This window comes from Rhopilema esculentum, unplaced genomic scaffold, assembly GCF_057945365.1.
Source record: "Rhopilema esculentum isolate cy_ngs unplaced genomic scaffold, ASM5794536v1 HiC_scaffold_24, whole genome shotgun sequence".
NCBI classification, from domain to species: Eukaryota; Metazoa; Cnidaria; class Scyphozoa; order Rhizostomeae; family Rhizostomatidae; genus Rhopilema; species Rhopilema esculentum.
Genome location: NW_028300835.1, coordinates 450,125 through 475,224, shown reverse-complemented (window position 1 = coordinate 475,224; position 25,100 = coordinate 450,125). Strand labels below are relative to the sequence as shown.

General features: G+C 34.9%; 2 protein-coding genes and 1 long non-coding RNA gene across 3 annotated transcripts in view; 2 read left to right on the top strand and 1 right to left on the bottom strand.

The window, feature by feature from the left end:
* Nucleotides 1–595: 595 nt before the first annotated feature.
* On the top strand, nucleotides 596–5,807 carry LOC148957480 (cilia- and flagella-associated protein 299-like). The gene is made up of 10 exons (XM_089115305.1): nucleotides 596–1,170; nucleotides 1,316–1,369; nucleotides 1,750–1,826; nucleotides 2,343–2,433; nucleotides 2,781–2,819; nucleotides 3,515–3,553; nucleotides 4,225–4,289; nucleotides 4,892–4,946; nucleotides 5,126–5,200; nucleotides 5,544–5,807. Exons 1-10 carry the CDS (start codon nucleotides 1,066–1,068, stop codon nucleotides 5,640–5,642), a joined length of 699 nt encoding a protein of 232 aa, XP_088971431.1. The 5' UTR covers nucleotides 596–1,065; the 3' UTR covers nucleotides 5,643–5,807.
* Nucleotides 5,808–5,954: 147 nt separating this feature from the next.
* Nucleotides 5,955–24,865, bottom strand: LOC148957479 (uncharacterized). The gene is made up of 18 exons (XM_089115290.1): nucleotides 24,589–24,865; nucleotides 23,600–23,656; nucleotides 22,120–22,279; nucleotides 21,517–21,625; nucleotides 19,623–19,720; nucleotides 18,861–18,940; nucleotides 17,906–18,014; nucleotides 17,265–17,362; nucleotides 16,771–16,804; nucleotides 16,535–16,575; nucleotides 15,406–15,506; nucleotides 13,833–13,960; nucleotides 12,432–12,587; nucleotides 11,440–11,589; nucleotides 10,820–10,897; nucleotides 9,858–9,950; nucleotides 9,141–9,218; nucleotides 5,955–8,754 (listed from the first exon to the last, which is right to left on the bottom strand). The coding sequence occupies exons 1-17, from the start codon at nucleotides 24,711–24,713 to the stop codon at nucleotides 9,153–9,155; spliced, it is 1,683 nt and encodes a 560-aa protein (XP_088971416.1). The 5' UTR covers nucleotides 24,714–24,865; the 3' UTR covers nucleotides 5,955–8,754; nucleotides 9,141–9,152.
* LOC148957474 (uncharacterized) overlaps nucleotides 18,310–25,100 on the top strand; it is a 67,844-nt gene continuing 61,053 nt past the window's right edge. Inside the window, exon 1 of the long non-coding RNA XR_016145216.1 lies at nucleotides 18,310–18,543. This is a non-coding gene — a long non-coding RNA (uncharacterized LOC148957474). The remainder of the gene's footprint in view (nucleotides 18,544–25,100) is intronic.

Sequence of the window (25,100 nt, the reverse complement as noted above, 5' to 3'; positions counted from 1 at the left end):
AAATTTAAGGTTGACAGGTCTGCTGTATATGTGTTTCTTACTCAATTAAATAACTTTTTATCCTTAAATTTTTTGCTGAATGCTGCAAAATTCGTTACAATATAATTGTCTGCAATATTTGACTTAGTCATGTGTAATATTATATGTATCTAAGCTATTGTGTATCTCTCTACAGAACTTATACATCTCTAGACAGTTCCTAGTCATGTTTGTCTAAAAAAAACTTAGAAAATACTTCTTTTTTTCAAAAGTCCTAAAATCATTTCCTAGAATGGAAATACACAAATATAACCTTTTCAGAAAAATTTTTGCAAAAGTTTTTGATTGAGTTTTTACCGTGCAGTAACGCTTAATGGCTTTATAAAAGTGGTTTGAGTTTTGAATGGCATGTTGTTCTCAATGCTGACGCCATTATTAATTCGTCGAAGTGGTGCTATACTTTTGCTCACCTAGTGTATTTCATGAAAACAAAGGAGAACATTTGTTAAACTAGGTTAGTGTTAAAGTAAAGGATGTGTACAAGCAGTGCCAAAAAGCAGATCGACATGAATAGAAATTTGCATTAAAAAGCAACTTGTAAAATTTTTTATACTGTATATTTATTTGAACCTATCATATGTAAAGAGAAATCAAATCATTGAAAGTAACGAAATAATGGCTGAAGAACAGGTAAACGAATGCAAGAAACAGAAAGGTTGCTTATTGGTTAAACCCTTTGATTAAACCACGGGGCAGTGGAAGTTATTGCTTGGGGCAAAAGATAGAGTTTTTTTATTGTAGCGAAGTTGCAAGATCTGAGATTTGCAACATTAAATTTGATGTTTTACCGGGCTATAACTTCAGAGGGCTCTAGCACTCCAAATCTCCAGCGATTTGCTGTTTCTGTGTTTAATTCATAACCATTTTACGCTAACTGATGGAATATTTTTAGGGAGCCTGGAAACAAAGGCCAGGGGACGAGGAAGGCAATCAGAAACAGCCAATTCTTTGTTTCTATGGTAACGTAAACAGCCTCCCTCTCGGTAAGAGGCCTTTCCAAAGAGTTTTCTGGCCACAACAGAAAAGATGGAGGAAGAAGCGGTAGCTTCAGACAATATTGTAACCGAGTTTGCTACTTACGAAGACTTCTTAGACAGCCAGATAACACCATTAGACCTTTATTATCTTGAGGTATGTAAATTAATTGCTAGAAAAGAATAGATGGGGAGATCAGCGAACGAATTTCATCTCTGTAAGATGATAACTAATCATCGATTGCGAATGGATAAAATAGAAAATCTGAGTTACCTAACAGCATTTGGTAAATATTTTTAAGGATGAAGAGCTGGCAAGGCAACTGGTAGAGCTTGGTTATAGAGGAAGCGGGGAGGTATGACAATTTTTTCTTTGAATTTGACCAACGAGGCAATCTTCACTTCAGCTTTTATATAATCGCTATTGTTGTAAGAACTTTATTAAAAAATTTCAAGAATCTTTTATTTCCAAACCCTTTTGCTCCTATTGTTCTCAAAAGATGGTGCCATTCGAATAACTTAATCTTTCATTCAGTACTGGTTATATTTAAACATGCTATATCTTATTTACCATCAAGAGTTTGCTCGTGATTTATTAATGCTGATAGCTGGGTTGGTTCTTTTATATCTATTACTTGCATATATGCACCCCTGTTCCGAATAAGTAACTCTGTACCACTTTGAATGCTTAAATGACTTATTGAGACTTCAATACACGTTTTGTATTTAACTCAAGGTGCTGAAAAGAGAGGAATTTGAAGCCAGAAAACAAGCAGCTGAAGCTAGTCGGCTTTCAAAAAGAAGCCAACAAAAGTAGGTAGAAAGTAACAAGGAAGAGCAATTTATTTCCAAAACAAAATAAAGTTAAATAAAAGTTTCTCTATTTTCAAAATAGTGTTACTACATTACATATTTAAAAAATATACACAGGTTAACAGGTCTGAAACTTTGTTATTTGCTTATGCAAGCCAGGTACAGAAACATCTGTTTGCCTGGTACACAGTCTAAACTAAAGTTTGTGCTGCCAATTCAAGTTATTTTATGCAAACAGGAAGCACAAATCCAAAAAATCAATATGATAATGTTACCACCAAAAATCAATATGATAATGTTACCACCACTGTGACGGAATGCCTGTTTGTGAATATCTGGATATAGCTAGCTAGCCTGGATATGCTTCCAGGCTGGATGGGCTACTTTACCCTCAGCATGATTTATTACCTATAACTTGATATACATTATAGGTCATTTATCTGCAAGCTAAAGGTAAAATTGTATTTTTAAAAACACCAGTTACTTGATAAACATCCATCTCTTGATTCATTGTAGAGTGCTGGCAAGTTCTGGCAAAGACCTAGGTGATCCATTCCTTCAGGCACTGGCCCAAAGGGAAGAGGCGAATCGAAACGGGAAAATGACAGTTAGTGCTATTTCAGTCAACCTGTCTAAGTAGAAGTGACTTGTTATCAAAACAAATAAAAATATACTGTATTTTAAAGAATACCATCTCATATGAAATATGGACAAAAGGATAGATTGCCACAATCAGTTATAGGCACTTGCCAACTTTAGATTTAAAGATCTTCAAATTGTTTTTCATGGTATTTCAATTATGTTGTCAGGCTACAAACTATTATTGAAACACTATTCATAAATTTCTATAAAGGTTTGCTCATACACTTGAGTATTTATAGCGCTGAACCATGCTATTCAACTTAGTGAGTTTGAAAATACTGCAATAAAAGTGAAAGTATTTTTTCTTTGCAGACAATAATATTCATCAGGGATAAGAATGCAAGAGGGCAGGTATGAATTTTTTAACATATTCTCAAGTCTTTCTTCTCTTGAAATAAATTTGAGTAAGCTCCTTGTTTAAGGATTTGTTGTTGTTGCCTGATTGCAAGAAATTTTTCAAGTGCAGAATAAATTTTTGGGAAATAGAGAAAATAATAAAAGATGATAAAACATGAAAGGTGCAATTTTTCTCACATAAAAGGCACTTTTTCCATTTTTGGTATTTATTGATTGAAAGGGACCCCCAGTCTACACTAATATGCCCCAAATCTAGCCCAACTAGGACTAGGGTGATCAAATTTATAGAAATAGCTGGGCTCTTTGCAAGTTCCTTCCCTTTTCAAAAAAATTTTATTATCATGTGCCCTTTTCTATAAAGAGCCTCTTCAACTTTTTACCCCATTTGATGTCAGTGACCAGACCTATTCTTTGCTGATAATGGTCTTTTTTATAAGTCTGTCTGATAGGGTATTTTGCTTGCTTTTATAGGATATTTATAAGATATTTTGCTAGGATATTTTCCAAGGATTGTTTTTATAACAGATATTGGCTCAAAGCAGTGCTTACTAGGACAGAGTAAACCATGCTTTAGTTTGGTAGCCAGTTATCGTGCTGTTAATTGAATAAGGAAACCAATATTATTGTAAATAGTCTTTAAATGCTGGAGCTTAATTAAGTTTTGAATAAACATTGTCATCCTTTTTTAGGAAATATCTGGCTACATTGATTATGCACACAGACTCAAGGTATGATATATTTCATAGCACTACTCTTCTGTGGTTGATGAGAATGAGATGTCTTTTCTTTCTGATGATTCTAAGAGATGTCAATTTGTGCAAATTGTCTATTCTTAAGGACTTTTGATAGATTAACTTGAAAGTTATCTAGCATCTTGCCTGAACCTATTGTATTAAAAGTTTTAAAAAGGTTTTGAAATAATTCATAATATTAGTTGAGAAAAGTGATCAACATTTGAATGTTGGTACAAAAGTAACAGACAAAGCTTCTGACCAATGTACCTTTGCCTAAGGTACCTTGGTATCAAAATAGTGCAGTAAAATTTCAATGATCCTTAGTGAGGATTAATGTGTTTTAACGACAGGGTGAGCTATTGTTGTAAAGTTTTTGTAAAAAACCTTTTTTCCAGGAATAAAAACCACTTTGAAAAAGTAAGAGTGTTCTTTGAAGATGTTTACGCTATAACAGCCTAAGGAAATTTTCTAAATGGCAAAAACTTTTATAATACATGTGGAGGGGGCGAGGAAGACTGGTTTTGAACGTGAAATGTAGAAGGTGTTGGACTGCTTTGTAATTAATTTAATTCCTCTAATAGCTTCAATGCTTGGTGCATTCTGAATGAAATGATTTAAATGCTGAATAATGTATATCTCAAATGTCTGTCAAATTCTTACTCTAGACCGAAGATTTCGAACCCTATTTTCTGGGAAGAAAAAGATTGCTTCCAAGGCCGTCAGATTTAAGGTATTGCTGAAATTCTTATCTTTAGTCCCATCACTTCTTTCCTTTCATGAATACAAATTTTCAAGTTTTGTCTATTGAAGACCCCGTACGATTACAGCATTGTATTGTTTAATAATATGTCATTTATTTTTTATTTGTTTGCATTCACCAGTATTATAAAATTTTGTGATAGTCTGCCTCTTGGTCAAATTCTCCGTTTTGATTTCCTGTCTTTTTTCGTTCAAAAACGTTAGACATTTGGAAGAAAAATACTTAAAGCCATAAAACGATGGATATTAACCCAACTATAAAAATAGCATTGCTCCTTTCCAAGAAATTTTAGATTTGGACCAAGTTAAAAGTTATGCAAACTAATTTTACCTCGCATTAAGTTAAAGTTCTTGTCTTGCCTCACATTAAGCGTGAATTTCGCAAAGGCAGCTCAGAACCGTCCTGTTCTACACACAAATGCCAGTACAGTTAGTACAAAAGCAAGTGTAGAAACGTCATAGAACACTTTATGTCAAACCTGTAAGCTTAAATGTTCATAAGCAAACTTATTTTATATTTTCATCTAATCTTCCTTTTTTCATTTCCTTCTTTTTTGGTTTCTTTTAACGTAGTTTCTACAACTGGGAGACACAGAAATGTACCTCGAATGCGACACCAAACTATCAGGTAATGAAAAGAACGGCCTATGCTACAGAATTTGGACTACCTTTTCCTAATCTCTTCTTGTCATTAAAATATTTTTTGATAACTGTTTTCCTGTTGCTTTGAATGTTATTCCTAATAATAAAGAACTTATCATAGTTTTCTTGATCAAATTTTGAATGCAGTATCTTCTTCGCTTGTAGGTTATAGCTGAAAATTCATCTGGTTTATTGTTCAAGAACAAGCGTGATCGCAAAATCCTTAATGTCGACCCCAAGGTATCATTTGTTTCTTTTTCTGTATCACTACCAGATCAACAGACATTGATAGGGGGAGGGAACGAGGGCAAGTTGCATTAGGCTGTTGTTCTTTCTAAACATCTTTTTCAACTATCATTGGTCGACTTAAGTCCTGCATGAATTTAGTAACAAGGTTAACAATTTTTACGCTTAAACATCGACCTGCTGATTGTGTGGGACCCAAATTTCCAAATATCCTTATCTAAGCTTTATGTTTTCTTTAGCTCAAAACTTGGTCTTGGATTTCGAGTTTCGTATCAAACAACATTATGTTTAATTTCTTAGACTTTCTAAAAACGCAATGACTTAATGAATTTTTTAGGCCCAGACACCGGGTGATAATTCTGCGAGGATTGTGATTGAATCTCCGAAGTACATTCAGATTGTTCTGTATGACCACATTACAAGACGAAAAACTTAGAAACAACTGGAACCAAGGCTGCTTCTATATGTTTTATGTAAATAATCACTATGTGTCTCATGTAAAATCGGTATGTCAAATTCGTAATTAGCTTTTAAGGTAAAGTCTATCATTGTAGCTTGTTTTTCATCTTGTTGATGTAAATAGCATTGTTCTAAAGTCAAAGTTTGCTTATTTGCTAGTGCTATGTTCTCGCGATATTTGTCGATTTCGTATTTCTTTGTAACCTAGAGCACGCCTAATCGCCTACTCATATTGTTGCATGTAACATACTCTTCCATTTTGTGCTTGGCTTAATCACAAGTCACCGTGATTACACAGAAATAGAAATTGAAAAGACTTGCACGTAACAGGGCATCAAAAGCAAAATTTGGGTGTTTGTTTGTTGATGGTGTACTTCATGTTCTTGTCCATGAGGTCCCTGGAGCAGCAAAACATCGAAGGATCCCCTTTAGAATGACATTTAAAAGCGCTAGATATTGTCAAGAGGCTTGAATTAGCGACGAAAGAATTTCCCAAGACAGCCAACTTGTTTGTTTAGTCACTTTCGCATGTTTTGAGCCCTCACAAGGGAATACATTGTGTTTAAAGCGTTCTTCCTCGTGTTTCATTCCGTTGTTCATGGAGTTTGGAGCAATCTGAAGTTTGGCATGAAAATTGCTTATCGTGGTACTTATTGCTTACCGTTAAGAGTTCTTGGAAGAATATCACTCTTGCAAGAACAGTAAACATGTTGACTGTAAAAAAGCCGTGGAAAAGGCATCCCTTCTTATCGCAGGTAACATCTTTTTTAAAGATAAAGCTATTATGAAATGTTATTGTTTTATCTTAATATTTCGATAAGTTTGAAGATAAAGACAGCAAAGAATTTTGCCACACTGAAAATGAAATTTGATACTTACGGACATAGTTTACTATAAACAACACATTTCTAGCTCTCAAGCAATATAAAGTCACATTCAGATATAAGCTATGAAATAATTAGCTATAAGGTTATCGGTTGAAAGCTAGGCCAACTATGGGCAAACCTAACGAATCTGGTTTTGATAATCTGGTTAACATCGTGTCATACATGTCGAGGAGTTTCTTGACGGTATTAACGAATCATAGGTCACCTCGGATCAGGCAACTCTTTCCTGCTAATATGACATCCAGCAAATCATGATACTTATCTGAATTCACCAGGTTCACCGGAAGTTGCATACATCATGAGAAGTGAATGAATAATATATAATACCGGAATGAATAATAAGGTAGATTGATCAGTAGCAACCAATTTTTATATAAAGCATTTTCATCTTCATTGCAACAAGACTTCGAAGCCGCCTGATTGTAACCCGGAATAGGAAGTAAGCAGAAGGGCAAAGCCTGAAACATCTATCTTTACAAGGGAAAAAACAAACGACGGCCACCGATTGAACCAGCCGGAGCAAAAAGCCCTGTACGAGAATTTCCAAATAACGTCAAATCCTTTGTTTCCGCGAAGCAGACCAGAAAATAAGTGGAATATCAAAAATGTATATCCAAATTTCAAAGTCTCGAAACTTTACTTCCACAGCGAGTACAAACAAACGAAGGATATTTTCGGGTACCATGAGCCACGCAACATGTTCCTAATAAATCATCGTTAAAATCTTCGGATGCAAAAATTTGCGTCAGTGCCTCTTCAAAAAATTTTCAAGGGTCTTCAGCCATTTTTTTCAGTCATATTTCATGGATAAAAGATTTGGAAAACACCAGATCTGTTCCTTCCAATAAAGGAATTCGGAAAGTTCGTATCAAATTTTATTTATTTTTGGTTCTACCCAACATTACTTGGCATCCTCGTACAACAGATGCAAATATATGGAGCTTGAATTATTTGATAAGAATTATTCAGGTTTGTTTGATAAAACTGCGGTCTTGTAACATTAAAAGGTTGAATAAAATTTGAAATAACGAAAGCAGTGAAAAAGAGACCAACATATTTCTTCACACCGGTGTTATCAAGATTATAAAATTCGAAAATTGCTAAAATTTGAAAATTTCCACAGGATTCTAAGCAATCGAGGGAAATATTAAAATGAAATTGAAAATGTTAAGAATAATTAAAAGTGTCACTGCTAAAAATGAACTGACTATAGACAAAATGTTAGGAATGGTATTAACAATTAATCTACAATTGCTTTTTACACAAAACATTTAATATACAGAATTGAAACATTTTCTAAAGGAAGAGAAGGGCATTACGATTTTTTTAAAAAATTACAAGCATAAAAGATATTGGGACTTAAAAAGCAAAAGCTTAATATTGCTACCAACGGAAAAACCTATGGTAAATAAAAGGATGAAAAAGGAAAATTGGAATGGAGTAACCTTCAGAATCAATTATGTCAATAAATTGTTTCCATACTATGAAATGAAATGCATTTTTTATTTTTCAGGAAAACTGTCGTGAAATATTACAGTAGATACCAAAAGGCTTGGGTAAGAAGCATTCAACATTTTAATCTTTTAATCTCAAATAGAATCAAATTTACAAGCACGCTTTGCATGCAACATTTGAAGGCCTACGGACAAAATCTTGAAGAAAGATACAAATAGTCGTTCAGAATTTCTAATGACAAAATTTTGACTTTTGGCAAAATTAATTGACAAAGTAAAAATTAGAAAAAAGGGGAAAATTTTAATGTTATACTCGGGCTAATGTACATATCAAAATCACACTTTAGTGTCTTTTCTCATAAAGAGGTCAGAAAGGCTGTTGACTACTTGCTTGTTCGAGGACGTGCTGTACATGAAACCTCCATCAAACCCTACCAAGGAAAAGTCGATAGAAAAATCCAATCTCGTTGTCTTCAATCTAAATCAAACAGCCTATTGCCCAAAATTTTGTGTCAAAAATCCACTCTATTCTGCGGCGCGTCCTCCAGCAGGATATATTTTGAGTCACTCCCCAACCCCACACCCCCGACCCCAAGATAATGTGCTCTCATTGAGACATGCCTGACTTTCTATCCTATGATGACCACGGAAGATGACACAGTAAATTGGTATATTTCATTCTTCAATCTTCAATGACGAAGACAGTCTGTGCATAAGTGCTATTAAATGATCTTGCGATATGCATAATCTGAAAAAAAGAGAAATAATTATTGAAAAAAACGTACACAACGATTGCCAGTAGCTCTAGAAACACCTTTTGGTTTTTGGTTATTAGCAACTTCGGGCAAAAAACAATATACAGTGCAGTCTTTTGCTAGTCATTCCAGAGTCAGTATTTTTATCATGGTTGAATACATAATTATAAAAAATTACTGTTTACCGTTCTATCACAAAGTACTCGATACCGTAGAGGCAGAGCTATTTCCATCATCAAGTGACCTGATGATGACCCTTTGAAACTCGTAGAAGCAACTTAGAACCGTCCTGTTCTATGAACCGAAAGCGTATACAGATGTGTAAATACAAATATAGGAATCACATTTTTGTTGGTTACCCAACCAAACTTCAATTTACCTTTCAGTCAAATTACGCATACATTTCTTGGTCAATGTATTCTGACTTTTGTCCAATTCTATTCAATCTCTGATGAATCTAGATGCAAAAATCATGAAAAGTGCTGTCAACCTGTTTTTCAGTATTATGTGCTCTATGTGGTATTAACAGAGCTTTGGTTAGATGAAGCAATCATATAAATATAGAAGAACAAAAAAAATCAGGTACAAAATAGTATCCCTACAGCCTAGAAAACGTATCGAAATAAGAACATGACAGGAAAAATGCTTTATAAACAGCATTCTAACGATATCCTAATGATCTGTTACAACGGAAGAATAAAACACTTAATCTCTAATAATCTTTTAGGAATAATAAATTGATTAGAGTTGAAGAAAGCACGAGGCTTATTAAATATGTTTGGCATATAAAACTTTATTGAATAAATATTTCCTTAAAGCATCGAGTAGAATCTAAAAAATTCAAAACAAGATGATTCAAAAAACTTATGTAGAGTAATATTTCTAAATTGATGTCACAATGAAAGCCTGACAATGAAGGGACAATTTTTTTCTGATGATGAAAAGTTATTCAAAGTTAGCCGAAACAGAAATAATTAAATAAGAAAAACTCGAATGATTATAGAAACGAATTATTGGATTCTAACTGTAGTTTGTTCCTAACTTCGATTCAAAATACACTCTTTAAAAATATGAAAAACTGGTTGGCAATAATTACTTTTTGTTCCTTAGCTAACATATCTTTTTCTTCCTGGTAGAACCCTCTTTGTTTTACAAATGATCTGATCTTTTCTTCTCTTTCACTCAACGCCTGTAAACATTAACCAACATTATAAAGTTATTCACTTTACAATACATTTCAATCATATTGATATTTGATCTGATAAAAATTGGTTGAAAATAAATTAAGTGCGAACAAACAAACAAATATTTTGAAACATAAACAGCAAAATCAAACAAATTAGAAGTTTTCTTTACTTGCTGATATCATGGGATCCTTTTATAAAAACAGTGTCCGAGTTATTGAAAAATTTCAGTACCATGCTAAATAGGTCCCTTGATATGAATGTGCAAGGGTTTGAGCGCAGAAAAGAAATAGAGGATACAATTAAATGTTGTTTGGGATCGTTGGTTATTTGGAGGTGGATGTTAAAAAGGCTTCACTTAATAGAAATGTTATTTTGATCAAGGGAACTTAAATCTTTCTTATAAACCGACCTTAAGTTGCTAGCATCAAAGGACAAAAGAAGAGGACCCTATGTTCCCATTGGTTGAAAAATACTGGTCACAGATTGAAGATGGAGGAACAAAAGTTTGAATGACAAAAATATCAAAACACAAAACTATTTTTACAGCTAGACCATGGATGTACTTAATCTGATACAATGATTTCAAATGAACTATTCTCAAAAGAGAAATGATGGATTGTATGGTAAAAATGCACGAACTTTTAAGGAGCTTATTCTGTTAGGTAATACAATTACAAGGTTCTTTTTTCCCAAAATTTATACATGCTTTGAAAAAACGGCACTTTTACGAAGACCCAATGTTTCCAAACCGGCAGGGCTTTCTTTACCACAAAAAGCAAATAGAAGCATAATAATTTGCAACCTTGGGGCTTTCTCTTTTATTTCAATAAAACAAAAAAATAAACATTATCATAAGAGAAACAAAAGCTACCTTTTTCAATGCCGCCTCCTCTCTAAGAAGCTTCTGCACCAGTTCTTCTTCTCGTTTGTGGCATCGAATGGAGGTTTCCTACAAATGGTAGCTGCAATTATTAATCCACTTCAAATTATCTGGCTTAAAAACTATAAGAGTCACAGTTGCACAGGGGTGGTAGCCTTCATCATATGCAGGACACATTCTTTGGGATCTTTTTTGACTTTGCTTTGCTTTGTGGGCTTTTTGAAAAGTTGTTTACTTCGAATACACTCGTCCTCTCAAAAACAATTGTTTGTATAGAAAACATTTTTTTCAATGAATGCTCGAATCATCCAGCCCATCTGTAAGATCAGATCTCACATGGAGGTTACAAAAAGAGGCTGAGAATATTTGAAAGAAGTTGAAAACGTTTCAAAGAGTTTCAAAAGAGAAAAATGCTACAATCATAGCAGATCTTAAATGAAAAAAAAAACAAATAAGTATTTTCGCTATATAGTTACTTCCTCCACTTCCTTTAAGAAACAAAATTTTACACATTTTCTCAGAAATTCACCGACACGCGATTTCCGCTCGGCGAGAAATGTAAGGAAAGAAATAAATCTAGTTTTGAGTCAATTTACAGTTAGCATTCTGACCTTGATAAGCCTTGCATTTTCCTTTTTGACAGCACTAAGCTCTTGCCTAATTCCTTCTACAGTCTGCTCCTGCTTTCGTCGCTCAGATTCGGAACTCTTAACTTGATTGTAAAGAGACTGCTCTATATCCTCCTGTTTTGCTACAAATTTCTGAAAGAATAAGAATCAAATTAGCTTGTTATACAAATCGAGAAATCACTTGTACAACATGGTAAAAATTGACCAACTTTAAAATAGCAAATAATTTTTGTCCATCTCCAAGATAGCAAAGCTGCACAAAAGCTAGCAAAGGGGAAGGATCAGTTCTGCACCTATCAAAAAAATTTATTGTGAGTGTCAGTGCTGACTACATTCATAGCAACAGTCCACGCCCTATGAAGCGCAAGTACGGAAGATATAAAGACGTTTCTTCATTTCCTTAAGATTGTCTGATGATTAACAGAATAAGAAATGTGTATTCACTTGTTTAGAGATTTGGGTTAACTTTCGTAGGCAACTGTTACCTTCAGGTGAGACAATGTTTGAAAAAATAACAAAAATTAGGACTTATGACATCATACGCTAGCGAGGACTGTGACAGTAAGCCTGTGAGGGAGTCTCTAGCGGCCCAGTTAATACATCTCTTACGGTTCAACTCAATCAAGTAACAGACAACTCAAAACAACCAACTGACTGCACGGACATCGGCTAATTTTTAGACTCAGTTCGTCCTTAGAGATCCTGCTAATTGATTCTGATTGTGGATGGTTCTGACTTGTCAATAGTTAAATACAGGCTGTACGCACAGGTTTGAAACAGCCCTTAGCACAACCCAGATTGCTATTTAAGTCAATAAACTCCAAGCTCGAGAAAAATCACGCTGGGAAAGCCAACGATTTTGCCAGCGCAAATTGCTTTATATGCATATCCATTGAAGCAGTGGATGCTAAATACACGAATCAATTGCTTTTTAACTGACTTTATCCTGCTAACAAAATAAATTGCTGACTCACACTGAGATGTTTCACACTGTCTTCGACTTCCTTCATTTTGACCTCATTTGTTCTCTCCAAATACCTATTTCTCCATTCGTCCAGTATCTGTGCGCCCCTTTGCTTTCGATCACGTGTTAATGAATTCTGTAAGGCTGCCTTCCTTGCATCCACAAGCTGAAACACATGAATTAAGTTACGCAACAAACTGGTTATGTAGCAAATATTCTACTTTTTGAATCACAAATGGCGTACTGCCGACGCAAATGGAGCTACTGTCCGAATGAATAAAAAACTTTAGGAAAGTTATCGAATTTTTTTTTATATATATTAATATATATTTAGGATAGGGGTGCTCAGGCTGGGGGTACGAACCATCAGCCCAAAACAATTGTTTGGCATGGAAATTGACCCAAAAAACAATTTTTCTTGTCTAGCACACCCAAAAAAATAACAAAAAAACTCTGCTCCATAGATGATCTTGAGATCGTATCCACAGTACAGAAGCAAGTATACTATATTTATCAAAGATACACAATTTTATCATCTTGTAGTTTCACTTTTACATTTTGGCTAAAACCCTTTCGAATGTTCCAGTCAGTCTGCTGTCTAAGGCCTCTAGTTACGGTCATGTTTATGTCGTTATGTGTTGAGCTTTTGATGGGCTTTTGTTAGAATGAGAACGTAGTGAAGACTGTGGACTACTGTTTTTGATTCAAAACAAAAACCTGAAGAAACCAGAAATTTCAAAGAGTAAGAAACCAGTCCTATCTGAATGGAAATCAGATGTTTCATTCATTAATAAACTGAATTATCCCAGGGTAAATGCAGTATGTGTCATAGAAAGAAAAAAAAGAAGAAAATACATGTTTGCCCCTCCCTGAAAAATAGGCCCTGCCGTGATTTGGTTCATTGCGGCTGCGGGCCGCGGGCCTACGCCAGCAAAACTTGGAATCCCAAACTTTTCTTGGTTAATGAAACATGCCTTTTGCTGCCAACTCAAATAATTGAGCAAATAAATTGAAAAGGGTACGAGTTTTCAAAGTATTCCTTCAGCTACAAATATGGACACAAAGAAATCAAATATACGGAACTCTTTTTTGACTCAGTCAGTTGTTAGCTTTGTGGGAGTTTCTTATATCATTCTGAATACTCTTATGATTATGAAGTTTTCATCTGCAATCAATGAAAAATAAATCATGGCTAGTGTGTAAACCATAAAATTTTCTCACATTCAAGACCCAACAAAATAATTCGGCATTTCACAAACCCCAAAAAAAGTAGTTGTATGGCTGACCCAAAATAAATAACTTTCGCTCAAATTTTTGGCCCAAAAAGTAGCCTGAGCACCCCTATCCTAAATATATATGAATATCCCCCTGGGGTTTTTCAAAGGGTGAGCATTGAAGCTGTAGACTTTACCTTGATTTTCTCATCACTGTCAAGTGCCTGTCTGTTATAGGCAGCATGCAATGCGTCACTTTGAGCATCACGCTGTAGCTGTGAGTTCTTTTGCAATCGTGATTTTACATCAGTCAACTTTCGACCCTCTACAAAATACAATGCATAATAAATATCATTGATACTTTAGGTGTATCTAAAGTATACACACTGGCAGTGGCAAAAAGGGAGTTGAGGGCTTTAAGGATCTGATCTGAAATGAAGTATTATGTTGCCCCTCGGTAGTTCACGAGAAGTGTTTGTATAATAGGAGGAAGGTGTAAGAAAATTCTGACAAAAAAGCGGAGGATCAAATAAAACTGAAAAATTATAATATGGCCGCCTAGATATTTTTATCTTAGCTTAGCTTATACATTTAGATATATTATCTCAGCACACTTTATATGAATCTTAAAGAGATCTGCTACAATAAAAGCAGTATAATCTTAAACAAGAAAAGTATAAAGTATTGTAAAGTACATAGGGGATTCTATGCGGTCAGACTCTTAGTTGTTGACAAAATGATCTTTGCAAGACGAGAGTTTTATGGGTTTTCAATCAATGCAATATTTCAATCGCAAGAGTTGAGGAAAATCTTTAAAAAAATCTTGATAGATTGCACTTGGGCACTACACAAGAAAACAAGGCTTCAAACTCAAGTTTTAATAAGAAGACTGCTTCTTGAGAAGTTGCCATCAGTCCTATCAAAAAGTGGCACTTAGGCGAAACTTCAATATTCTGGCGGGTCAGGCAAGCTCAAAAGCTGCTGAAATTGTACCCTGTAGTTATATGGATAAGACAAACTCTGTCTTATTGAAAAAGGCTGGCTTTGTTGACAAAAGAAACCCAACAGATCAGTCCATAGTGCTCACTGTAGTACTGCATTGTAAAGAACCCAGGAATGAAAAATAGAAAAAGGACTATCTAAAGAAGATAGTTGCCTTCGTATTTAACAAAAAGTTATTAGGTGTAACGAACGAAGGGAATAAATAATGACGTACTCATTTTACTGATTGTTACTGGGTTAGCACTTAGAGATGATAGTACAGAAAGCTGGCAAAGACTCTGGGTTGTGGGTGGAACCCAGAGTCTTTGCCAGGACAGGAAGGCATCAAAGGAGGATATTTCTACACAAAGTCATTTCATTATTTGATTCCTGCAAGTGATTCCTGCAAATTACCCAGATGGAAACTATGGATCTATTAGTGAAATTTGTACGATCTATAATGCTGGACATATTCAAGAAACTAAGATTGCCAAATAAGTGCAAACGTGCAATTGAATTAAAACAGAACATAAAAATATAGGGAAAGGACTAAAATCCAGCGTAAAAGCTGCCTTATCAATCTTAAGAAATAGAAAGAAATGAATCGACTGGTAAAACATGCCTATCTATAATTGCTCATCACGCTTGACAGAAATATGGGACAGAATATGAGATAGGACACTTTTTTTCTTGCAGTACAAAGCCCTCACTACATGTCGCCAAAATTGTAGCCTACAGAGTTACCCAAACGATAAAACCAGATTAGTTTAAAATGAAAGAAGTCATTACCTTCGCGAATCTTTAGTGAGATGTGGTTTAAAGTAGTATCCAAGTGTTTATCTAGCTCTTGTTGCTTTCTCTCGGCCTGCAAAGCCTTCGCAGTGGTTCCGCTAAAAAAAGTATCGATGTTAAGAAGGGAATCCTGGAAATGACGATGTTTGGGAAGGGAATGCTGTCTCTGGAACATACGTAATCGTTTTTGCCACAATTTATGATTTCAATTCACGATCCATCTGATTTACTAAGATTGCATTGATATTAATAGACATTAAAAAAAGGCCTTATCACAAGCCTTTGGTATGATAAATGTGAAGCATATGCAACATTGATCAAGAGAAAATCAAAGCCAACAAGATACATCCAATGTAGACGTTGAGCCTATATGGTTATCATTGAAAAAGGTATTCAACAAACAAATTTAATAATATCTGCTGCAATCTAAACTAAACAGGATTTTTGCTTTAAAAGTGGCCTGTTTGCTGACTTCACAAATAAGCATATTATATTGGTATACATATATATATATAATTCTGAAGAAGCATATTGCGAAACGTTAATCAAGTTGTTTTTTTACTGATCATCTATTTAAATTTTAAAAAAACATTACAGTCTAGAGCTTTTGAATATATATATATTTGTATTAAAAGAGGCAATGAAAATTAATGTTTACCGGTCTGTCATTAAGTGTTCTATGCCGTAAAGGCAGAGCTGTACACGCTTTTTGGTGAATAGAACAGGAGGGTTCTAAGCTGCTACTTCGAGTTTCACGCTTATTGCAATCATCAGGCAATTATACACCGTATTAAAAAAGTCTATATTTGCAAGATCTGCACACAGGCTATACAAAGGTGCTGGGTAAGTATAAAAAATCTACGAAATGGGGAAGAGAAGGAGAATAAAATTTACTGAGATCAGCATCCCGGGAGAGGCGATCGATCTCAAGGAAATATAGAAATACCCTTCCAATGCGCACAAATATATTGGAAAAAATAATATTTCAAAACTAGCCTAGAATAAAATCTTGTGGCTGACATCAACTTAAACTGAAAACAAAATGACAATTGCCAAATGTGCCTTTAACTCTTTCTCTATATTATATATCATTGTTAGAAGATAGAGAAAAGGAGAGAATAAGTACTTCATTTTTTCTGTATAATCTTCATTTCTCTTGCGTTTTTCCTGAAACAGAAATTGTACTTCTCATAGATGCAGCAGTATAAAAATGATACTCTAAAGAATTTTATTGTTATTTCAAGATTTTATCTTAAGATTTCTTACGTATATAGTGCAATACCAAACACAAAGTGACTCTTTTTGTGCCAGAGGTTTAGACCTTTCAATGAATTCTGTAAAAATAAACATGAAAATTCGTACCAGTAGATTTTGCTTTGAAGAGACTGTCTTCGCCCTTGAAAAGGAAAGGATTTTATATAAAAGACACGCTGAAATTAAAAAGTTTCAGTTCTCTATAATATTTAACTGAATTGTAAAAGGGCCTGAAGCTGATCAAAGGTGTGGTAGAGGGCTACAAGAGCATGATGTCCAGGACCGCGGAGCACAAAACAGATTGAGTGGGCTTAAATATTTTGGAGGCTAAATTTGCTTAAAACCAAAACAAGGGCAATTATTTGTATGGTCTTAAGTACATTTTGGAAATAATCGGGGGCTAAAGATATCACTTTCCCAGGGACGCTGCTACTAAGATTAAAGGGTCCCGTACGGTAATTGATAAACTTTAGACTAGAATACAAGGTCCCTGGGTGCAAGGAGAATGTTGAGCATGGGGCACAAGTCCTTGTCAGTCCACCACACTGAAATTTAAATATGATCTCGTCTTTAATAAGGATATGATGAGCACAAAGACATACTTCTCTTCATCATACTTCAACGTTCTTTGCTTTTGGGATTCCATATTAATGCTGATAGCCATTTCTCCTAACTCCTTTCGCAATTTGTACACCTCTTCCTAGGAAATATAGCCATTTCTTTTAAATAATACTCTTTTTGTGATCAAAATACTCCCATTTCACAAATAAATTATTATGAGATGAAACGACTGATTCGAAAACGATTGAAAATATGACTGGAAAGCACAAAAGTACAATAAATAAACGCAACTACAGTAGGATGTTTGTTTTTTCATCGTCTGAGTAATCAAATTATGTCTCCTAAAGACGGTTTACCAAAAAATTCGAATTAAAAACATGTCCCTCCTGACTTAAAGAAACTATTCAGGGGCTAACAGACCCCCTCTAAGGTACAGAAATCATTACCAGGTTAGAAAAACTACACTTTTTTTGCCCACGAGTGTAGAATCAGAAGATAGAGCTCTCTTATTAATGCCAAAAAGTAACAATTTGCTAACGGGACGAGCTGCCTTGTCCTTTCAAAACCACGACAGACATTGCTCAAGGCGCATTTAAACCCATCAACTATGTATGATGTCAATAAAATAAACAAAACAGCTTGGCTGGCTATTTTGTCACCAGCTAGAAGAGAAAACAATTACCTCTTTCAGCTTCATCTTATTCTCAAATTCTTTCGTCATGCTTTCAACTTCAAGCCTTCTCCTATTGATTTCTTCTGCAATCCGCTCATATTGCAATTCTTGTGAGCTTCTATCGGAGAAATAAAACAAACGTGTACAAAAGAGGAACTAAAAACCAAAGAAACTGAATGCTAGACATGCGGAGTGGATGTGCATGAAATTTTTTTCGATAAACCAAAATGCCTGCATTAGAAAACGCTTGAAACTGCACCAAAGAGCACTCTTTTAGACGACCGTCAAACACATGAACATATACACCCCTAAAACACAAACAAATGTGCGAGAATGCTTTAGGCTTCTTGCACCTTATGAATATGTGTGTGCATTGAAAATAAAGTTTTCAGAAAATATGCTTTTAAGGAAACGTCAGCTCTTGCTTCTGTTTATATGATCTACCAAAATGCAATTTTAAAACTTTACATATTAGCTTTTTTGCAAGAGATAAAGCTTTTATCTTTTTGAAACAAACTAGCTCATACATGTGTATAAAGTACGTTTATCACTTAGGGACTAAAAGAGCTGCTAGATGCTAAAAGAAATCATAATTGACGACACAATGCATTGAGACGATTCAATGAGGGATAGTTTAGCGTTCATTGGTGAGTAACGCTTCTCAAAACAAATCATTCTCATATGTAGATAACAGAAAACTAGCCTGCTTTGAAACGCTAAAGATAAGTCAGCTTTTGGTCATTAGGTACAGACATGAAAATACTTCAATTTTAGGCTTTGTAAGAGAGTTATGATTTAATAGAAATCCTCGCAGGTTTTGTTGTACATGTCCAATGGGGCTGTAAACAAGACGAAATCTCAGGACTACATGAAAGTGTTAGAAATGGTTTTGTGTCAAAACAAGCCACAAGATCGGCAATTTGACATTTCCACAGAACTTAATCGGCTCAAAACAGTCACTTACATTGATGTCTGGCCTTTTCTGTCTCTTTCCTTTGACCGCTGTATGCTTGAAATATTTTTGTCAATTTTCTCTCTCGTCAGCTGTGAAGAAATAATTAAGCCTCACTTTAGTCCTTGCTTTTTGGTGGTAAAAGCAAATAGGTTGTTTCCTACAAAGTGCATATTCTCTTGTGCAAAATATTTCAGCCTACAGTCACACAGAATAAGCCTTTTTGTTCAGTCGAAAACGTTATATTCAATGAAACGAGATTAAAAACACAATTACAGTTAACAAGTTTATGCTCTGCGTTTCGCATAACAAGTTGCCCGATGATCGCATTCTATTTAGTGTCAAATTCTGAGAAGCAACCGAAACCAGTCTTGTTTTAGAAACTGAAACGTGTAAAGCGTTATCTATACAGCTTAGAGAGCTCTGGAAATGAACGACAATTAACCATAACCTTAATTCGCTATGATTTTTGGATAAAGATATGTTTTCCTTAAGTTGGTATTCCTTATTTACTGTATCCTTAGTTGGTATTCCTCAATTTCAACTGCTCCAACTTATGACACCCAATTCTTTATGAGTTGGTCGGTAAATCTTCAATGGTCAACAAATTCTTTAGTTGGTCAGTAAAGTCGCCAATCAGTAGGTGAAATATCATCTAATGTCCCTCTACCCCTTTAGTCTGAAAGGTCAAGCTACGCGACACGCACTTATAGGGAATAACCTGCTTGCCACTAAAGAAAAGACATCCAATCTGAGACATGAATGAGTACCTACCCTGTTCTCCTGCGCAGCAGCATCTTGCTTAATCTTCTCTAGATCACCTTTTGCCTTCAGCGCTTGTATTTCTTCTTCTCTTTGTTTTTTGTACACCGCTGTAAAATAATTTTTGGTAAAAATAAAGCAATCAACAAATCAGAACAAGAAACTTCAAGAGTAAATGAATAATCCATACACGAAAAACCTTCATATTTGAAAGAATAATAAAAAAACAATATATTGACAGTCTACATTTGCTGCTACAGAGTGTCATCTATAACCGTATTGTTCAACTACCAGAAGCAGCAGTCGCAAATGAGGAAGCACATACAAGTGAACAAGCAGCTACAAGTATGCAGGAAAGTCAGTCCACAATTGAAGTGTTCTTTCAGAATCTCCGGGAAATTTACACGCAGGAAGTAAACCCTGAAAGACCATCCAACAGTGTGACGGTGGAGGCAATATAACGTCACGAAAGAAAAGAAAAAAAATTCCTTGAACATGTAAAGACATATACAATAGAACCCCACAAATACGGGATGCTACAGACATTAGCCTTGTAACCGTATACGTGGGGAAATTGAGAAGACAGTTAAACACGGGGACAGTCGCCAATCGTGTTCAAATCCTCATAGTGACGGCAAAATAAATCCTGAGAAAAGAGGGTCTTACAAAAATTGGCAGGAAATAGCCGAAATGTCACAACTGGGGCACAGACAGGCCCAACTGCAAGAAAGTATACCAATTTTTCTTAGGTATACATACATTTGCTTTTCATTAAAAACTTTGCATTATGGCTGTAGGGACCTTGAGTTGCAATTCATTCTACATCATAAAATTTGATTCTGGCTGCCCAGATTCTCATTTCAAAAATATTCTGATGAAACCCTGTATGACGGGGCGAGATAGAAGCATTTAATACATTTAATTTATTTTAAAATACTATTTGACTACATTGGATTTTCACCGTCGGTGGTTCTGTTCCTGACTATCATTCGTATTTTAATCATTGAGGAATTTACGGAATCCACGGACAGCATATCCTGGGTTTTTCCTTCTTACACATTCATATTGTTGCTTTTTGATATTTTTCAATGTAATTTTACAACTTTATTCAGAGCCTCTATGAAAGAAAGCAAAAGAGAAGATATCTTGAAAATGATGACAAAAAAGAACTTCAATTGGACACGGGTGTTGGCAACACTAAAATCAATGAGAGACAATACACTTTCATTGAACGGCTTTGAAAAGGCTAGGCTGTATCATGACTTTTTTATCCTTTTGTCATTCACGACAGTGAGCCCATCAACAATAGATCCTTCGAAACTGATCGATGTATAAAACTCTAGACAATGACTAAGGGCCCTCAAGTACACAAAAACGTTGTTGTTCAAGTTGTATCAACTGAAACGAACAAAAATGCATCAGAATTGAAGACTATTAAAAACCAGCAGGAAGAGGAAGTTTTCGAAAATGCACATTCTCAAGACTGCCATTTTCACGACCAAAATGATCAAAAACGGAGGTTTTCAAAAAGCCCTAGCATCAACCGGAGACAAACAAAAGAACTTGAAAGAGTAGATACCGGGAATCTCTTAAGGGCAGACCATCGTGTTCATCTTGTTTCTGTTATTTGGGTGTGATAGAATTTTTGTTGAAGTATGGTTGAAGAAAAATGGATAGAATAGAAACGGTACAAAAACGGCCAAATGGTTACATAGCCTAGGTTGTGACAGAAATGTATCCTTGACAATGCCTTCTGCTCCTTGTTAATGGAAATATTGATTATTTGCCTGTAGTTTCTTTATTAAATGTGCCATATGTATATAAATAAATGATATCTGTATATTTTTGTACAAACTTCCAGAAAGCAACTACAGTTTAAAATGCAATAAAAATTGCAGATACTAACCGCTCTCGTAATCCTGCATAGTTTTTCGTAACTGGCGTTGTTTCTTAACAATGTCACCCTCTATTCGTTTCAGTTCTCTTTCTTCTTGCTTATGCTGCCACATGTGATCCTTTTGAATGAAAACATTAAATTTATGGATGCTATAGTTCTCTTAACTAGCTGGAGATTCAAAAACCCTGAAAACTTTCAGAATGTTTGATATCTAATTGTCAATATAATAGAATGTTGAAATTGCAAAAAATATTGAAAATTAATCAAATATAATGAGAATTCTGGAAATGAGGAGGGCTAAATGCCTTTCAAAAGTTCAAGTGGTTGTCCCTGACAACTGCACCCACCCCCCTCAATGGGGTCTTTGTTCCAATGTTCCCTAAAAATTTTAAAAAATCTCTCATGCTCGCAATTGTTTCTTCGTGTTCCTAGAAAACTCTCCAATATTTTGTTGATATGTTCCCTTGATCCTCCACAAAAATATTCAATTTCCCATGTTGTCATTTAAAACCAAAGTTACATCCTTATCAATGATCCTTGGAAGGGCCTCTGAAAGGTCAAAACAGTAATTTTTCAAGAAATAAAAAAACACATTTGAGTTATGTTGCTTACTTCAATCACTTTGAGCTGTTTATCATGGATCTCTTGATTCTTGCTTTTGAGCTGCATAATTGCAGCAACACCACCCCCTTGCCTTGGTTGGTAGCCAGGTAAATCAGACTTTGACTTTTCATTGTCAAATGACTTTGAACCAACATTTGAAAACTTTGTTCTGCCATGAAAGAGATTTTCAAAGAAAATTCACACAGATTCTTCTTAAAAATGTGACTTCTTTAATTGAAGAAAGAGTCTGAAAAAAGACTCTCTCTTATTCTATTCATTTTCCCATAAAATAATTTCCCATAAAATCACTTTTTCCTGAAAATAGCTCTTCACATAATCATAACATAGATTGGTAACTCAGACGTTTAGATGGTTAAAAGTTCCAGTTAAAGACAAATTATAGATTTAAAGGGGGCTTAAGCCAGGGGCCTGGGTGGGCTGAAAACAGAAGGCCAATGGTCATGATAAATTGCATTTCATTGCTTTTGCATTTTTTGGTTTGTTTTCTCAAGTCAAACAGCCCCAGATAAAAACACGCCAAACAACAGCTGACAACAGGTTGATAGATGTTGGAAATCTAGTATGTGGTTTCAAGAAGACAAAACAACTAGAGTATCATTGTTTTCAGCAATTCATGATTTCATGCGAGCAGTTGTACCACAACGCTTTAACAACTGAAGGTTCACAAAAAATTGGCTGGCTTTAGAATCTTCTTGTTTCTTTAGTATGCAACAAGGTATCAGGTCAAAAAATTTACACCTTTGCAAATCATATTTGAATTTGAAAGTAAGTTGATTAAGTAGTTGAAAACAATAGCTGTGAATAGCCTGATCTATGGACATGCCATGCATCATAAATAATTAACACCAAAAACCAAAGAGTAGCCATTAAGCACACACACATAAATCTTTCATTCAATGAATGATCTCTGAAAATACTCTTCAGCTATACAATTGAAAACCAACAATGAAACTTTTATATGTGGTTATAAAGTAAGAAGTGGGCATGCTTAAAACTAATTGAAATTCAAGGATGCTAATTTCTTGGAAACATCTTGGGTGCAGGTGATAAGCCATCCAACCAGAAACATTCCTTGTTACTAACAATTTGGAACAATGTCTGCTCTGAAACAATGTTCCGAGCAAACATATCAATCAAATCAATGCATGCATTCTAAGAATAAGGACACTTGGGTTGTAGATAAATGGGCATTGGTGTCATAGTGGTCATCTATCTAAAAAATTGCCTATCATATGTTGAGCAGCTAAAAGAAAACTTGAAAAAGGTGCTGGAAATAAATTTTGTTTTGAGGGAAGTTCTTTTTCTAGTGAGATAAGTAGCTTTAAGCTTTATAAAGTATACTATTGAAAATTTTTTTGATGAAAGTATGACTTTTATCATCTTCAATGATTCATTCTTATTTGACGGGTTTCAGCTATTCAAAATTGAAAATTTGAAAAGATATTCCAACAACAATTAAAATGCTTACCTTGTAACACCACCTGAGCCAGTTGACTGAGAGCTTTGCTTTGTTGATGACAAAGATCTGGTAATTCAAATTTACTGAATAATAGGCAGGTAACTTTTTAACACAATTTAAAGAGGTTTGACTATGTTCCCAATTCTTTATCCTTTAAGTTTTTTTGACATAGCTATATCTAAAGCCACCCAGCCCCCACTCTTGCCACGAGGTCCCTGCAGTATCAAGGCTACAAAATTCAGAAGGAGAGGGTTAGTAGGGGGATGAAAAAGGTCAGGGGTTGGGTGCTTCTTCCCAGAGCCCCTCTATACACAGCACAAAGTGTATTTCGTCATTTGAAAAAAAATACCATATGTGTTTACTTCACAAATCTTGATTCAAAGGAAGCACAGAAAACAATATAAATAGATTATGCTTTTCATTTAGCTGAAAAAATTATCAGATATCTGTAAAAAATATAACAGTTCATAAGAGACCCATGATATATTCTCAAACGGAAAATAAACAACAAAAAATACCAAATTTACACCAAAGGATTTACACTTATTGGGACAAAAGCGAAAAATCAATTGTATGCCATTTAACAAATTCGCACCTTGCGTGCCCAGATGATCACACGATTTGTGTCAAAAGATCACTACTTACAGGGGAAAGTTGCTGAAAATAAACTACCTTTAAAAACAAATCTAACAACTTTTAAATTTAAAAAACTTATGAGATTTTGGGTTTTTCTCAACCTAAAAGGGAAGGGATACATATAAAGAAAAGTTAGCAGGTGCCTTCAAACCTTAATAAATAAACCCGGTCGCGACCGTTTAGTTAACATCTGTAACTACAGCTCCATTGGCCTAATTTAAAAATAAGGGATGATATCCGATAAATTGTAGTCTATTCTATCACCAGCAATGATAGACCGCAGATAAATAGATGCCTAATTGCAAAGCAAATCTAAACTAATTAGAGAAGTTCGATGAATCAAAACACGATCAAACACCAACCTTAAAAATGTAGCGAACTCTTCACCACCTCCTTGCTTCTTTTCATCTTCATCTAAGTTTAAGGCTGGTGCAGTTAGAAGATTATATCTTTCGTGGATTTTTGGATTTCTTTTAAACCTTATCATAATTCTTAATTTTCACGTGAAGTCAGAAGTGGATTCTCAGTGTAGTCAAGAAAGGCTTTTGGCATTTTGTTGCTGTTGTTTGTTGTTATGGCGCTGGGCCTCCGTAGCTCAAGGACTATTCCTACGCAGCTTTTGAACTATTTCTACTCCTTCCCGATTTATTTCCCGGCCGATTTTCGATAAAAGTACACTCTTTTTTATAAGAACCAGTAAATTTGAGTTCAGGCTGATTGTTCTTAATTTTTCCGAAAATCTGAGGCTGGATTGTTCTTAATTTGTTCTTAAATTTATAGGGTATAAGCAGTGCGATTTCTAGCTTTTCGTTCTGGGGAGGTGTTCAGGCCTCTTTTGCCAACAAAGTCTGTAGAGGCAAACTTAATTTTCCGC

Excerpts from the sequence above, each read along its gene's own strand:
- LOC148957480 (XM_089115305.1), top strand. The coding sequence starts at position 1,066 with ATGGAGGAAGAAGCGGTAGCTTCAGACAATATTGTAACCGAGTTTGCT. Across the intron at positions 1,827-2,342 it reads TCAAAAAGAAGCCAACAAAA|AGTGCTGGCAAGTTCTGGCA; the intron begins GTAGGTAGAAAG and ends GATTCATTGTAG. Across the intron at positions 4,947-5,125 it reads ATGCGACACCAAACTATCAG|GTTATAGCTGAAAATTCATC; the intron begins GTAATGAAAAGA and ends CTTCGCTTGTAG.
- LOC148957479 (XM_089115290.1), bottom strand. The coding sequence starts at position 24,713 with ATGATAAGGTTTAAAAGAAATCCAAAAATCCACGAAAGATATAATCTT. Across the intron at positions 19,721-21,516 it reads TATGCAGGATTACGAGAGCG|CGGTGTACAAAAAACAAAGA; the intron begins GTTAGTATCTGC and ends ATTATTTTACAG. Across the intron at positions 16,576-16,770 it reads CTTCAAAGCAAAATCTACTG|GAAAAACGCAAGAGAAATGA; the intron begins GTACGAATTTTC and ends TTTCTGTTTCAG.